This window comes from Ochotona curzoniae, unplaced genomic scaffold, assembly GCF_017591425.1.
Source record: "Ochotona curzoniae isolate NIBS_2020 unplaced genomic scaffold, NIBS_Ocur_1.0 contig_3190, whole genome shotgun sequence".
In the NCBI taxonomy this organism is placed as follows: Eukaryota; Metazoa; Chordata; class Mammalia; order Lagomorpha; family Ochotonidae; genus Ochotona; species Ochotona curzoniae.
The window spans coordinates 11,822,020-11,837,509 of NW_024465751.1; the positions used below are offsets into that span (position 1 = coordinate 11,822,020).

Here is a 15,490-nt window from a genome sequence, read left to right on the forward strand (position 1 = left end):
AATGTTGGCCCATAGCCCAAGATTTCAGTTCAGGCCCTCAGCTCATGTATCTGACCAACTGAAATGAAATGAACACTTAGGCATGACTGAAAGATCCTCAAAGCAAACCAAGTCTACCCTCTTGACTAGAGAACTCAATGGTTTTGCCATTCCTGCAAACTGTGTCATCCTACTATGGAATTCATGCGTCCTCAGTGTCCTTTCGAAGACAAGTGACCATATTGTTGCTTGATACAGAGAATTCAGCATTTTTTCCCTCCTGATTTTCAGTTTATCTGTGCTAACACATAAGCACTACGTGTCTCTAATTTGACAAATCTCATGAGAATTTTTTGGTAATGAAGGAAGAGTTCAGACATTGCTTCCCTCTGAATGTTGGCTGTCGAGAATTTACTGCCTGTGATGCTGTGATCTGAGTAATAGTCTTAGACTTCACGAAGGTTTCTGCTCCAGGTTCAATTACTAAGACAGATCTTCAGCCCGGGCATGACAGCATCCTCATACCAGCTCAATTTCCCTAAGAATCCTATAGTCTGAATCTGCTTTCCTGTTACTCTATAGAGTGAGAGGGCCCACGATTCACACTTTGTGCTAATAATGAGAAGAGATGTAATTTTTAGCAGCATCACGTAGCTTATAGAAATTATAACTATAGTTCCAAAATTTCATGCCATCATTCCCTAGGGAATTATATTGCACTCCTAGGGACAATGTGACCAGTATTTGGCACCATTAGATATCACACGAATGACTAGCTCAAGGCATTTTTCAGTTTTAACATTAGATTTTAAAACACTTTGTTGTGATGATGCACAACATTTGCAAACCTAGGTTTGTTTTTGTGTGTTGCTTTTTTGTTTTTAAGAATTGCTATGATAAAAAAATAAAGTACTATGGGGAAAAACAAGGTGGAAAATTAAGGGAAGAGGAATCCAATTTGATTTCAAAATATAAGACATGCTGTGGCATCTTATTTGCACACACAACCCCATTAGTAAGTAATTATGGTTAAGAAAAAAAGCATATTTTAATTTAAATTCACGTGTTTTACTTTTTCACACAAAGATCAAGTTGCTAAGACAAATATTCATTCCAATTATCGAGCAAGACGATTTCATACATGGAGCTTCTTTTGCCTTAGAGATAGCATAAAATCTTTGAGACCCTGAGGGCTTAGTGAATTATGACAAGCCGCTCACACCATATGGGAGTGTGTGTGCTTGTGTGTGTGTGGCTGGCTTTTGGTTTCAGACATACCACCTTCTTAACATTGTCCTAGCTTTAATTATTCACAAGATGAATGATTTCTGAATGTTGAGACATAGCATCTCTGTTTCATAGATAAATGAGAGATTTATCATAAATTTTGATAAAGATGGAAGAATTCTTACCAAGCCTGGAAGTTCACAGCATTTGTCTTGATTGGCCCATGATGTAGAACAAACAATATCAAACATCTGCAGCTGGAACTGAGATCAAAAAAGAAAACTGTCATCCACTACATGAGAGACATGTGAATTATTGTTTGTAATGAATATTATATAATACATGGGACACTAATACATTAATGTTTGTTATAAATTTTAAGTGTCTCCTGCAATATCAAAGTAATTTCATTTTTCAAATACACATGGATCTACAATTTTGTCTCTAAATAATCTCTCATTCACATCCCCATCCACGTCACAATGTTTGTCTGTTGGTGCTACAGAGTAGGATCTTGGGTCCTCCATGAAAGCCATCACAGCTACCCACAAAACCACCTGTAATCACACAACACCCCGTCTTCTCTTTTGTACTGTCTCCTACTGAAACTCGTCTAAGGACAGGGAAACACGCAGGGAATGCTTTTCGACAGCCATCATATGTGGCATATAACAGTATTGGAAGGAGCCTTGTTGAATCAATTCTTATTCCATTCATTTCTGTACGTACTTGCACATTTTTAATGCACAGGGTAAACCAGATCCTGTTACAGTCCTGGAAGAAGTTACAGACAGGTATGCAGGCCCACAGCCATTGCACACAATGCATGTCATGTTGGAACAGATTCACATTTGGCATTGTGAGAAAATGAGGACGACATTTTCATTTAGGGTACTGCTTATTCTATGATTTTTTGGACAGACTTGTCCCACTCCTGAATGTGGCTGATATTTCAATGTATGTTTTGAAATGTGTTAAAATATCATACAAACATTAAAAGCCAACACTAGTTTAATGGCCCAACCAGATATTATTTCCTGTATCATTTTCAAGTACTAACAATTTCATCAAACACTTGAAAAAATTATTCTTATTGCAATAAGCTAGTCCCTAAAAAACAATTATCATAGGTTTTCTTCTATATGTAGTAGATAATCTAGAATATATAAAAAAAATCTAAAGAATGAAGTGGAAACCTTGTGATTTGATTTCTGTCTTTAGCCGTTGCTAATTCTCATGTGGAACTCTAATCTTTTTACTCTTTACTTTTTCAATATTATAGCTGATGGTGCATCAAGCCTGTGATTATAGAGTAGAAAGAAATTATATGTTTGCAAAAATTAAAGAAAAGAGTAAGGAAAAGGAGGAAATAGGAGGACCATGGGAAGTAGAAATGGAAGGAGGGCAGTATAATCATCTTCCTAGCATTGTAGCTTTGCAATATGTGAAACCCGTTATCTTTGTAGTAGTAAAAAATAAATTTTACCAGCTACAGAGCCAAAATAAAAATCAAATTGTGCTGTTTTGAATTCTTAACCTTCCTCCAGCAGAGGCTGGTCCCCCAATGCCTCCCTCACTGGCCTCCCTCACTTGCCTCCCACTCTTGACCACAGTGAGAGGCCCAAAGACAACAGTGCAAGTGAAAGAAGCTGCTGAAATATGCACTGCAAGAGGCTCTGACAGATGTTTCAGTGAGGATAATCAAGACTTTCTCAGCTTGTTGCAGCATTAGCTCCAATAAACAAAATAATCTTTGAGCACTGAAAGCTGATTCCAAGTCCATAAGTCAAGGTATCTCATCTTCTTGATGCTTTTTAGGCATCTAAGGGTTCTGTGTGCAGAGACACCAAAGCAGAAGGAACAAAAGGCAAGTGGTGGTATTGAGCATAAAAATGGAATAGCATTTGTTTCAACAGGAATAATCTTAGATATAATGTTATAATGGAAAATAATTTCAACAAATAATATAAACAGGAAGCAATCTGTTAAAAACCTGTACATGCCCGGAAGCATCTCAAGCATTTTACATGTCATTTAATCCTCAGTTTACCACCACCTGAGGTTGGAAAATCATAGTGTTCTCTATATAGAAGAGGAGGGAGGCAAAACTCAAATAATTTAATCATGTGTTGAAAGTTTAGTTATGGTTGGGATTGGAACAGTAGATCTCATTTTCTGTGGTTTATTTGGCAACAAAAAGATTCTTGGTCTACTGTTTAAATAGCCCTAACTTTTCAATATTTCATCGGGGGACATTCATGAAATGATCCCATTATGACAGCATTAGATAGATTCAGCTAAGTCTGCCCATCAGTCATCCAGTAAGAAAGTCTCCATTTATGAATAGAGCTCTCAGTGTAAAAATGTTTTCATGAATGCAAAGAGTTACTTAAAGCAAAGGTCTTTCCCTACTTCAGTAAGCACTAGGCTTTCTGGAAGTTTTTAAATAAACATTCACTTCCTAGTCACCTGTAGCAGCACAGTGTCTATATACAGATCTTAAGCCAGATGCTTGCCCTCTCCAGTTACTGGAGTATCAGCTCAGTGCATTTGTTTAAAGGGACTAAATGTCTACTGAGTACAGAGTGAAGCCAATACTAACACCTAAGGAATGCGACGTGGGTTGCCGTTCTTTTGTGAGTGCTATGAAGTCAGCAGCTTGCTCTTTAAATACAAAAAAATTTATTCAGAATTGTTTTAAATTTTTAATATTTTAGATTCCTCAGTTTTTATTTAGAGGCTTCTTTCCCCAGATATTTCTGGAGAATGACTCTAGCTTTTATTATAAAGCAATGACATATTTATACAAAATAGATGAGGCAGTACAGAGATGGTATATCCAAATGTCTCATATCTGAGATTTCTTAGACAAAACAATGTGATTCCAAATAACTAATGTAAGAGGCGGCCCCTTTTAGTTTTGCGATATTTTTCCTTTGCAAATAATTGAAAAAAATAAAAGATGTATTGGGGGAGGGGAGGCACAGTTTTGTTTCGATAAAAGGAAGCAGTGAGGATAAGTTGTATAAAATCCTACTGTTTTAATGATCTCCAAGTAAATATGCAGCCAATTACAAGTGCTCATTTTTCATTTTTGGACATTTTTGCCTGGGTGTACCACAAAAGGCAAGTCATTTGGGGTCAAATGTTAGCATGAAAATAAGATTAAAATATTTGTCAGTTGTTGAGTCATTTTGATCTGTGAATGGAAATTAAAATGTCTCCCTGGCTCATTTTCCACATAATACCATTTTTTTCTCCCCTGATTTTTTTTTCTGATATTGTAACTTAGATCATCATTTTAAGTCAAGCTCTATTAGAATTCATACAAACATTTAAAAATTTCTCCATTGCACAAGAATCCTATATAAAGAGTAGGCAGACCCAAGCCATCTTATTCTTTCAGTTTGGTGTGTACTTTCTATGGACTCCATCTCAGAACTGAGATTAACCAAGCACTTTTCAATGTATAGCTATTGAACATGAGCATTTTCATTTGTTCTTTGTCAGTTTGCCGAATTTAAAGGAAACCATGAGTATAGTAATTAGGTTAGACAAATTTATCACTGTCTACTTGTTGCACTTTGGGGCTGTAATCCAAGGAGCAATGAACAGAGTACGTAGCCTTTACAGATTGCATTCTATGAAATTCAGAAACTGACCCAAGGGAACAAAGTGCTCGATTTAGAGGCAGGTGATCTTAGCAAGTCAGGTTTGGTCTCTCCTCTCACTTATCCTGACTTTCTGAAAGCAGAATCCTCTCTAACTTCATGCCTCAGTTTCTGCAGTCACAGAGAGTATGATATATCCCTGGATTAAATAAAAATAGTAGGTTATTTACCATTTTAATTTTAAGGATTAAAAGATACAGTCCCTGTGAAAATGTACTATCACAGATGCTTTGATAACTCACTTATTTCGTGGAATTATTGATTAGCTGTTGAGTTCCATGCAAAAGCTTTAACTCAAATGACTAAGATTACAAGCAACTCCACAGCAAAACTTGCACTCTCTTCTTTTTGAGCAGCAGAGGGCTACATAAAGGCCAATTATGTAACTACTTGAGGTTAGATTTGAAGAAGAAATATGGTGAGACATGAACCTATGTCAAAAGTTGAACAGTTTTCTACAATCAGTTTTCAGTCATCAAAACAGATGAGGAAACTTCATACTAGGAAAAAGTTTGGAAAGACAGAGCACAGAGGTTAAGCTTCTTTCCACATGTGTTGTCACGGCTGTCACATCTGCTTATGAGTTTAATCTCACAGAGAACTGTCACTACCTATAAAATCTTCCACTGCTGAACACAAGTTATTTTTACTAAGATTGTGAATAATTTCAATACAGTAGTTACTGTGTCCTTATATCCGTTAATCTTTCTTCCACTCAACTACTGCTTAAAAAGTATATATTTTCTCTACCTACTGGAACTTTAGAATCTTCCACCATCTGGTATTTATAAAACCACTGTGGAACTTGGCAGGTAATGCTGAACTACAAGCTACTAATCGCTCTCAGATGATAATTATTCCTTCTGGAATAATAGAAAATCACACATCCCCCATTGCTGGGCATTTGAGTACAGGTATAGGCATATAATTCAATATACATAAATATATATACACACATATGATATATACACACATATCATATACACACACATATATTCTGTGATTTTCAAACTAAAAACTAAAGAAATAATCAGGTAATACCCCACATCTGAATTTTCAATTACATTCTTGAGATCTAACTTAACATCATCCATTTTAACATAATCAAATTCTTCAGTAAGTGGGTAGACTGAAAAATCTATACAGTAATTCTTTGTAGACATTTCAATTTCTCACAAAAGCTATGACTTTTTCCCCTCCCATCTTACAAAGACTTCTTTAATAACTAACTTTTATAAACTGCCCTTTGTCAACTACTGGTTGGAAGTTACCACAGTGGCTGTTCTGTTTGACTGCTTTTCCTTCATGGTCAAGAAAAAGGCAAGACTGTCAATATGCCTGAAACCTACAGGCACCTTTGGTTACAGAAAATAATTCTTTGACACTTAACTGGTCATATATTTGGTGACTATGGTATATAATTTTTTTCCATCCCCTATGATATAGAATTTTAAGTATAATTATAATCATTATGAAAATTTTAGCTATAAAATGTAAACTGATTAAATGAATATATGATACACATTACTAGATTGACAGTATTACACATTGAATATAAAAGTTTTAAGAAAAGACATGATACAATTAAAATAGACAGTATTCTATTTAATTTCTGCCCAGTGTTTCTTCCACAAAAGATTTTCTTATTCTCAGTAATAACTCACTCTGTACACAGGAGTTTATTGAACATTGTTATATAGCATTGTAGCAGTGGATTCCAGTGAAGAATAAGACAATGGCTTGTATTTCTGGATAATTTATTCTGTAGCTAAAAGGGTGAAATGTGGATATATGAAAGTATAAGAAAATAACATGTGACTAGCTATAATCAAATGTTGAAAGCCTATAAAAGGCTAAATAGTTTGTAGAAGGTATTATTGACTTCCTATAATAGTAACTGTTCATAATTGAAAACCTGCTAGGTGTCAGAGATTCATATGTATATTTCAAAAAATGTATATATCATGAGTACTAAGTGATCTGCATCCAGAATCTAATGCACCTAGAAATGTACACGTATTTAACATTCTGTTTTCAAACATCTAACACATAGTTCTTCTGGGCAAATTAGGAATAAAAGAACTTTCAAAGCCACTTCGAAGCTAAGCATCAAAGTAACTTATCTGTCTACCGAAGTGTAGATGCATCAGTCATTTCCTACATACCTGGGTGCTTTTATATTTTATTTTATTGGGTTTTTAAATTTTATTTCAAAATCCACTGCTGCATAGATCAGTCCCTTTTCCTGGATTCCATTTTGGGTGCATTCTACAATAAGAGTTATCAACAAGTAAACACATGAGTTCTATTGCTGCCACAAAAGCATATGCCACAAAAAGTCACACTAACTCTCTAGGTCACTGTATTAGTGAATAAAGGGGGTGGACACTCCTAGAGCAGCAGGATTAGAGTTGTGCTCCCTGAAGGGATTATTGGAAGGTAGGAATACCTACCATTCCCATACTTTTTTCCATTTAATCAGCATAGGTTCATTTTAACATTATTGATTCACCTCAAACAATATCAGATTTACACAAGGTGATCTGCAGCATAAATGGATTTTGAAAACCACTGGATCTTTTTGAGGTCCCATACGGCTAGCTAGTTCTACAAATCTTTGAAAGCTGAAGACAGAAACACTGATTCATAATTAATTTGATTTATGGAACAGAGCTTGTTCCATAAAAATGTAGAGAATAATCACAATTATTAACAAGAACACAATTATAGAATGACAAATTAGAAAATGCCATTAATTAGCTGTGAAAGCATGGTGTTAAAAATACTGTATATACACTATTCATTTTTAGTGCATAAAGAATTCATTTATTAGCCCATGGGAAGTCTCCTAGGCTTAAATTCCATGTTTTAAAATGAAAAAAAAAAGAGTACCATACAAAGATTTGTCAAATAATTGTTCATTTTTAAGGGATGAATGCCATTTTAGACATAGCAAACACCCAGTAGGAAAATATTGAGGTCTAATCCAAGCTATAGTTGTGTGTCAACTTACTAAATAAGATAGTCAGAAGTATTGTGTGGGTTCGTGTTTGCCTGTATAAAATAGTAATTGTATTAATAAAGTCTAATTCCCAATAACAAAAGCATCTAATGAACATTTCACTACTAAAAATCAAAACTAGGAAGAGTATGGGTGTGGAAGTATCAGTAAGCTCTTAAATCATAATTGTGCTACATGTGAAATTTGTCCACTTCATATCAACACATAAAAATCTATTTAGAACATAAAACAGTGTAATTGCTGGAGCATTCTCTTTTTTAATACAGTAGAACCCTACTGCTGAGAGCAGGTACATGTTTTAGATATTATCAATTGTCTGCTTATAAATCTGGGCACCAGCCAGTTAGCCATTCCTCTAACAAATATTTCCCTGGAAAGTAGCTTAAAATACATTCAATCAAAACCACAGAGCTTGTTTGTCCACTTACTGGTGCAGAGTTTCCATTTGGTCCTCTTGATCTAACCATTCTCCCAAGTACCTCCACACCATCTGCTGTGATGTTGGCCGATGCGTTTATGGCCTTTTCACCCACTTCTTTGCAGTCAATAACCACTTTGGCCAAAGTCTTGCTGACAACAACATGAAGCTGAATAATAACAATAAAAAGTTTCAAGATGTAACAATCAGAAAGAAACATCAACTAAATTTATATAACTAACTTATCACTAGAAATACAAAGCAGAAGCATAGTTTGTCACCATATATTTTGCTAGGGAGGAAAATTTTGACTTGTGCCACCTGCATGATAGTCCCTCACTGAAGGACCACCCTATTTTCATTTAGTAGTTTCCTTGTGTTTAATATTGTACTTGAAAGTTACAGAGGGAGAGACAGAAAGAAGCAGTGGGAGAAAGAGACAGATCTTCCACATACTGAGTTGCTCCCAAAATGGCTGCAACAGCTGGAGCTAGCCATTCTCAAGCCAACAGCTTCATCCAGTTTTCCACATGCCTGCAGGGCCCAAACACTTGGCCCATTTTTCTGCTTCTTTCCTGGCACACTGACAGGAATCTTGATTGGAAACAGAGCAGCCAGGACTTGAAGAGGTACACATATGGGATCTTGGTGCTACATGCTATGGCTTAACACACTATGCCACAGTGCCAGCTCCAATGCTTTTCTAAGACTACTTTGTGGGGATTCATGCGAATCTAGCCATCCCCTAAAATAATAACAGCTTTTTAATCATTGGCTTGCCAAGACGGTTATGGGTTTTCTGAATATACATTAAAGTAAGTGCAAATTTATTCAAATTTAAAAATGCCTTGACACCAAAAGTCATGCAAGGGGCAGCCTCAGATTAGTTGTCAAACCACAAGTTGAAGAGATTTCCTTAATTTAGGATGCAGAGAGATAACTGGGAATCAGGGTAAAGGAAGAATGCTGTCTGGTGATTTAAGACCAAAGGAGCAAAGTCCTTTGGATCAGTGCATGATGTAATTTCCACTAACATTTCAAGAATCTGGAAGGCCATGGTCATATTATCGGGAGTCTTTACATTCCTTCTATGAACTTATAAAATTAGTGTTACATTTATGTTACAGTCAGAGGAAAGAATATTATAAATGGACTAAGTAAATACATTGTACCCAAGTCGTACCACAACAATGTAACAATTACAAGTATATCTTAATTTTGATGGAATTTGCTTCATGAGAACTGCTTCCTTGGGGCAGACTAGTGAATTCGAAAAGGAGTAAAAGTAACAGGTATAATGATTTCTCTTTAAGTGAAAGGTAGACGAAGTTACAAATGCTTTCTTAGGTAATCTGTGCGCGCGCACACACATAAAGTAATGGGCAATACACATCAAGGTTTTAAGTCAGCAGCTAACATTGTTTTCACATTAGAAGCATGGGCTGGCTGGTATTCATATTGAAATAATTTTTTATAATTCACTTTTGCTAGCTTTATTCAATATTTTTTGTTTCCTTGTTGCACGAGATGGAAACATATGGATTTATATTAAAAATTTTTAATAATTTAAGTTATATTACAATAAAATAAATCAAATCAGGTCTCCCTCACAGAAGAGTTAACTATTACTCAAGTAGAGAAGTAGTGCTGGAGAAAATTCTACCACATTCCTTGCTTCTGATTAACTTCTTTATTATGAAGAGTAAGATTTGACTTTTTTGTGTTTTTGAGTCTTGGAATACGTTTTTTTTTTTTTTTTTCATTATAAATCATAGGACTTTGGAAGCTGCCTGTTACAAAATCATGCTTTAAGAACTGTCCCCATGTGGAATTTATTCACACATTTTAAACACAGTAAGGCAAAACAAAATATGTTGTGCTTTACAAAAACACACATTATAGTTTTCAAAGATCTTTGTTCAGTTGTACTTAAAGGCCCCTTCACATAATTAATCTTTGTTTTTGAAGAGACTAAGCCACACTTCACACCCACACAAAAAGCCACAGCCAACTAAAACTCAATGATTTGATAAGTGTATGAATTTGTGTTTTCAAATTAAATTTGCATTGGTTCTTCCATTGGGAGACCAACCTTATAGGAGTTTATTTCATGCTATGAATTTTTTTTCTCTTCTGATTTTTTTTTAGCTTTAACACTTAGAGGAAAAGCTCTTCATATAGCATAACACCTTGGCAGTATTACATTTTAAAAAGAATATTTGTTACTTGTTTGAAAGGACAGTTACAGAAAGGTGTGTGTGTGTGTCTTTCATCTGCTGGTTCATTCCTTAGATGACCACAGAGCCTGGACCTGAGGCATGGGGAAACCAGCAGCCAGGAGCTTCTCCCAAGTTCCTCATGGGAATGGTCCTTATTTTTCTTTGCTAACTTTTTCAGTTCTTCTCGTACATACACTTCTCTTTTTAGGAAGTTTAATGTTCACCAAACACTCATGATATTCTCTAAAATGAGAATTACAAGCTTAAGTCTGAATCATACAATAAGATGACAGTGCTTCTTTTAACACTTGTGAAATTTCAAGTACTTTTCATCTCCCCTGTAATTTTTCATGATTATTTTACAACAGACTCTGCATAACTAAGAAAAGAATCATGCCAAGAAAGACTTGTTGAGTCAAAGCTGTGAAGTGCAATAGCTGCCAATAAGACCATGTTGAGTCATGAACTGTTTTTCAGATATCTTTACCTCTGCTAGTAAAGTCTAAAAAAATAGGGGAATAAAGTTTTTTAATGGAATTTTTGTTAAATACTGATGTGGCCTGCAGTCACAGTATTCAAACAGAGAGTAGCTAAGGTGTATCACTTAGATAGATTTGATCATATTGGAGGTCCTAAGACTATTAGGCCACCTTTTTCCTCTAGTACAAGGAAAGCCTAACTTGGGAGCAAGTCCCTTCGGAACCATCAGGCAACACTTTGCCCATCCTGGAGACTGGGTGCTGCATTTTGTAACTACCAACAAGGGAAACACATATACCCCACGAAGTGTTCCCTGAGATATCAGTGTTCTGGAATGGAGATCCGCTGTAGTGCTAAGGTACCGAAATTAAAACAAGCCAGGTTAGACTTAGACGTTTTGCCCAGGATAACTCACACGTTGGCATTGATAGGTTGTCTATTTGTAACATGAAACTATAAAATCAGTTATGAGCCTCTTCACCTTTGAACATGATTTGGCTGATTTCAGATCTTTAGGTAGACACATGATGGAATAAATGAGCAACAATCCATGCGGGAACACACAGTCTCACTATCTTCCCTTACATTGTTCCTCCAAAGGAGTACCTGAACTACCTCTACCAATATCTCCTTGGGTGTCTGCCACAAAGGTACATTTCAGAAGTGTGACCCAGAACTACCCAATCAGAATCTCTGGGAATTTTTAAGAAGTGCCAAAAATAGCAATTCTTCTTTTGAAAATTACATAGCTTGTTTATATTTTTCTCCAAATAGTAACTCTTTCTTAATGGGAAAGATTTCTTTTTAAAGATCTATATTTATTTTTATTAGAAAGTCAGATATACAGAGTGGAGGAGAGACAGAAAGGAGCATCTTCCATCCTATGAATCACTCCCCAAGTGGCCACAATGGATGGAGCTGAGCCGATCTGAAGCCAGGAGCCTGGAGCCTCTTCCAGGTCTCCCATGCAGGTGCAGGGTTCCAAGGCTTTGGGCCGTACTCAACTGCTTTCCCAAGCCACAAGGAGGGAGCTGGATGGGAAGTGGGGCTGCTTGGATTAGAACCAGCGTCCATATGGGATTCTGGTGCATGCAAGTTGAAGACTTTAGCCCCTAGATTACCACACCGGGCCCTCCAAATAGCAATTCCTATTGCCACTGAAATTTGAATTTAAACTCTATTGGGTTTTTCACAGCAACAAATAAATTCTATACATATGCAAGATATTACTAACCTTGTGAAAGCTTCCATAGAAAATTTTCTTAATTTCAGGTCCTTCAAAAGTAACTGTTTGAAAATCTCCAGTGTAGTCATAGTTGAAGTAAGTCAGTGTTTTCCCACCATCTAGTCAAAGAAAAGTAAAAACATTTTAGAAAGAATGGAAAATCGGTGGGTGATTGTTGTTGTCCCCCTAAATTTTATCCCAAGACTAAACTAATGCACCCACTGGTTGATTGGGTTTAACAAAGAGATGGGTAATGAAGTGATCCTTGATCCCAGAGTTGTTTCAGGCCTCTCAATGGCTAGATTATCTAATTTAACTGAACAGATGTGATGGTGACACAAGAACCCCAACACATACTTTATTTTCATTACTCTCTTGGCAAGACCCATAAAAACTGGAAGTTCAGACAAGGGGAAATAAAGTTGATCAAGCCTTAAGAAATTGAAATCGGCTGTTTGTCTTATTAACTCACTGCAATGTTTAACTGTCCCAAGGCAGGCAATTTTAATTACACAAAATATGTCATCTATGATGAACACAACATTCCTGGCCCTAATTTCTTAAAAGGAACTTTTTATTTTGAATAAACAGAAATATTTTCCGCAGTACCTTATTCCTATGATATAATTCTTTGCTTTGTATTCAAAAGGAACAAGTTAATCTTCAAGATCTATTGATTTATTTAAAAGAGCTAGAGGAGATAAGAAAGACAGAGACAGAGACAGAGATGCAGAGAAGCAGAGACAAAGAGAAAACTTTCAATTTGATGGTTCCAAAGATCAAAGATGGCTACCAAGGTCAAAGATGGGCTGATGAAAGCCAGGAACCAAGAACTTCATCTGAGTTCCTGCATGGATGCAGGGGTCATCTCCCACTCTTTTGCCAAGCTTATTTTCAGGGAGCTGGATCAAAAGTGGAGCAGCTGGGATACAAACTAGCACCCATAAGAGATGCTTGCTGGTGCTGCACGCAGCAGGTTCACTTGCTATGTCACAAAACCAGTCCCAGGAACAAGTCAGTATTAACCAAAAGTGAAAACATTTATATATTATTGAGTATATATATATATATATATATACACACACATATATATGTGTGTGTGTGTGTATTATTGAGTATATCTATATAAATCATATACATTATATAATATATAATTATTATAATTATATATAACTCAATATACACATATATATTGAGTTAATGACTTATGTCTTTTTTTTTTTTTTCATTGGAAAGGCAGATATACAGAGGGGAGAGACAGAGAGGAAGATCTTCCGTCCCATGATTCACTCCCCAAGTGAGCCGCAACGGGCCGATACTATGCCGATCACGAGCCAGGAGCCTCTTCCGGGTCTCCCACGCGGGTGCAGGGTCCCAAAGCTTTGGGCCGTCCTCGACTGCTTTCCCGGGCCACAGGCAGGGAGCTGGAAGGGAAGTGGGGCTGCCGGGATTAGAACCGGCGCCCATATGGGATCCCGGGCGTGCAAGGCGAGGACTTAACCATTTGCGCCACTGCGCCGGGCCCGACTTATGTCTTCTTAATCATCAGTTTTCTCTTAGTTTTGAGTTAAACACTAAACATGTTTACAATATCCTATTTAGTTGATGACTGATTCCCATATATTGAAAAGTCCCTGTGCAAATACTCCTTTGGAAGTAGGTTTAAAGCACTTGCCTTATTCAAATATTTGGAGTAGGCAGCTAGCAATAGTCTTTCAATTTTGAAATACAGCTTTGTTGGAATGCTAAACTGAAATAAATTCAGAAAACTGAATAGTGGCAACTGAAAACTTGATGGTCTTAGGAGACCATCATGTGCAATATCTAAGAGCCTAATCTTGAGCTGCTTCCTTCATAAGTTCCTCCTCAACATTCCAAACTCCAAAGATTGAGGCTTCCCTGTTTTTTGGGTTTCATCTCGTGTTAGACTCACATTTTTGATGATTCTACCCAGAATCATGGCTTCGAGATCACACACACACAAACACTACAATTTCCAAATGTATATATGTATCCCAGAATTCTTCCTGATATCCTGATAACAATCGGACATCTCTGGAATACGAAACAGGCATCTGCTAGATGTCATACCGTTGGTACCAATCATCTTTGCTCTTCCTCTGCAAACATTCTCTCTTTCTTCATGTTCCTTACCACTGTATTGCACGGCCCAGTGCTGGGACAAAATAGGAACTGAAGGAATAATGTTCCATGGATTAGTGAACAGATGAATCAGCTACTTAATTGTATAGGGACAGTTTAGTGGCACAGCAGATAAAATGCTAACACCAGCATCACCTATGGATGGCAGTCTGAGTCCCGACAGTTCTCTTTCTGACTCGGTGCTCTGCGAACGTGCTTAAGAAAGCATCAGAGGGCAGCTAAAGGGGATGGGCTTCTTTATCGAGGTGGGAGACCTGGCTCACCTCCAGCCCATTTGAGGCATGAACCTGTAGATGGAAGACCTCCCTGTTGGTCTCCCCCTCTCTGTACTTCTGCAGTCTTGAAAGAAATGTAGTGCTTACACACTGTACAAGTTTAGTGAGTTCCTCTGCAACACACATGAAACTTGAGATGCCATATCACACATATTACACATACTTCCCAGTGCAAACGTTATATAAATAAATATACTTACTATCTAAAATGATCCCAACTAACGGGTCAGAGTTTTTATTTAAAATTTCCCAAAGAGCAAAGGGTTCCTGTGGTGTGTCAGGAAGAATCCGGAAGAGAAAACTGATTGTGTAGTCAGAGGGTAGGCCTTCTGGGTGCAAAAACCTGAAAATGTGAAGAAAATCATGTCTCACTGAGTCCTTGCTCAGAAGTAATTTCTCTGATAATAAAACAATAAACTTTAGTTATTCAACATTCAGGAAAAGAAATTAGAAAAGAAAACCACCTTAACCCCAATTAGATTGGCGTTGCTAGTGTAGTATACATTTTCTTTCAAGCTTTACAAAATGCTTGCCTTTGTCCTTGATTTTCTTAGCATCATTTAATAGATAATTATTTCCTTAGGCACTTGCAGAACATGATATTTAATGGCTGCACAGCCTTCTCCAGTTGGATACAATGCTTCTTGTTGGACATTTATCAATAGTTTTAATGTAATAAATAATGTGTAACCATAACCATTCTGTAAAGAGCTCCATGGGCCTTTCAGGATCTTTGTCTTGACTGTTAGGGAAATGGAGAATCACTGAGAGATTCTGGAATGACATGATCCGATGTAAAAACGATTCTGAC

At 36.7% G+C, this 15,490-nt stretch overlaps 1 protein-coding gene across 1 annotated transcript in view; it reads right to left on the reverse strand.

Moving 5' to 3' along the window:
* COL14A1 (collagen type XIV alpha 1 chain) overlaps positions 1-15,490 on the reverse strand; it is a 197,424-nt gene that overhangs the window by 55,077 nt on the left and 126,857 nt on the right. Inside the window, exons 32-35 of the mRNA XM_040979368.1 lie at positions 14,880-15,022; positions 12,251-12,360; positions 8,328-8,486; positions 1,392-1,469 (exon numbers count right to left, since the gene is read on the reverse strand). Of these exons, the coding sequence (XP_040835302.1) occupies positions 1,392-1,469; positions 8,328-8,486; positions 12,251-12,360; positions 14,880-15,022 (490 nt within the window). The remainder of the gene's footprint in view (positions 1-1,391; positions 1,470-8,327; positions 8,487-12,250; positions 12,361-14,879; positions 15,023-15,490) is intronic.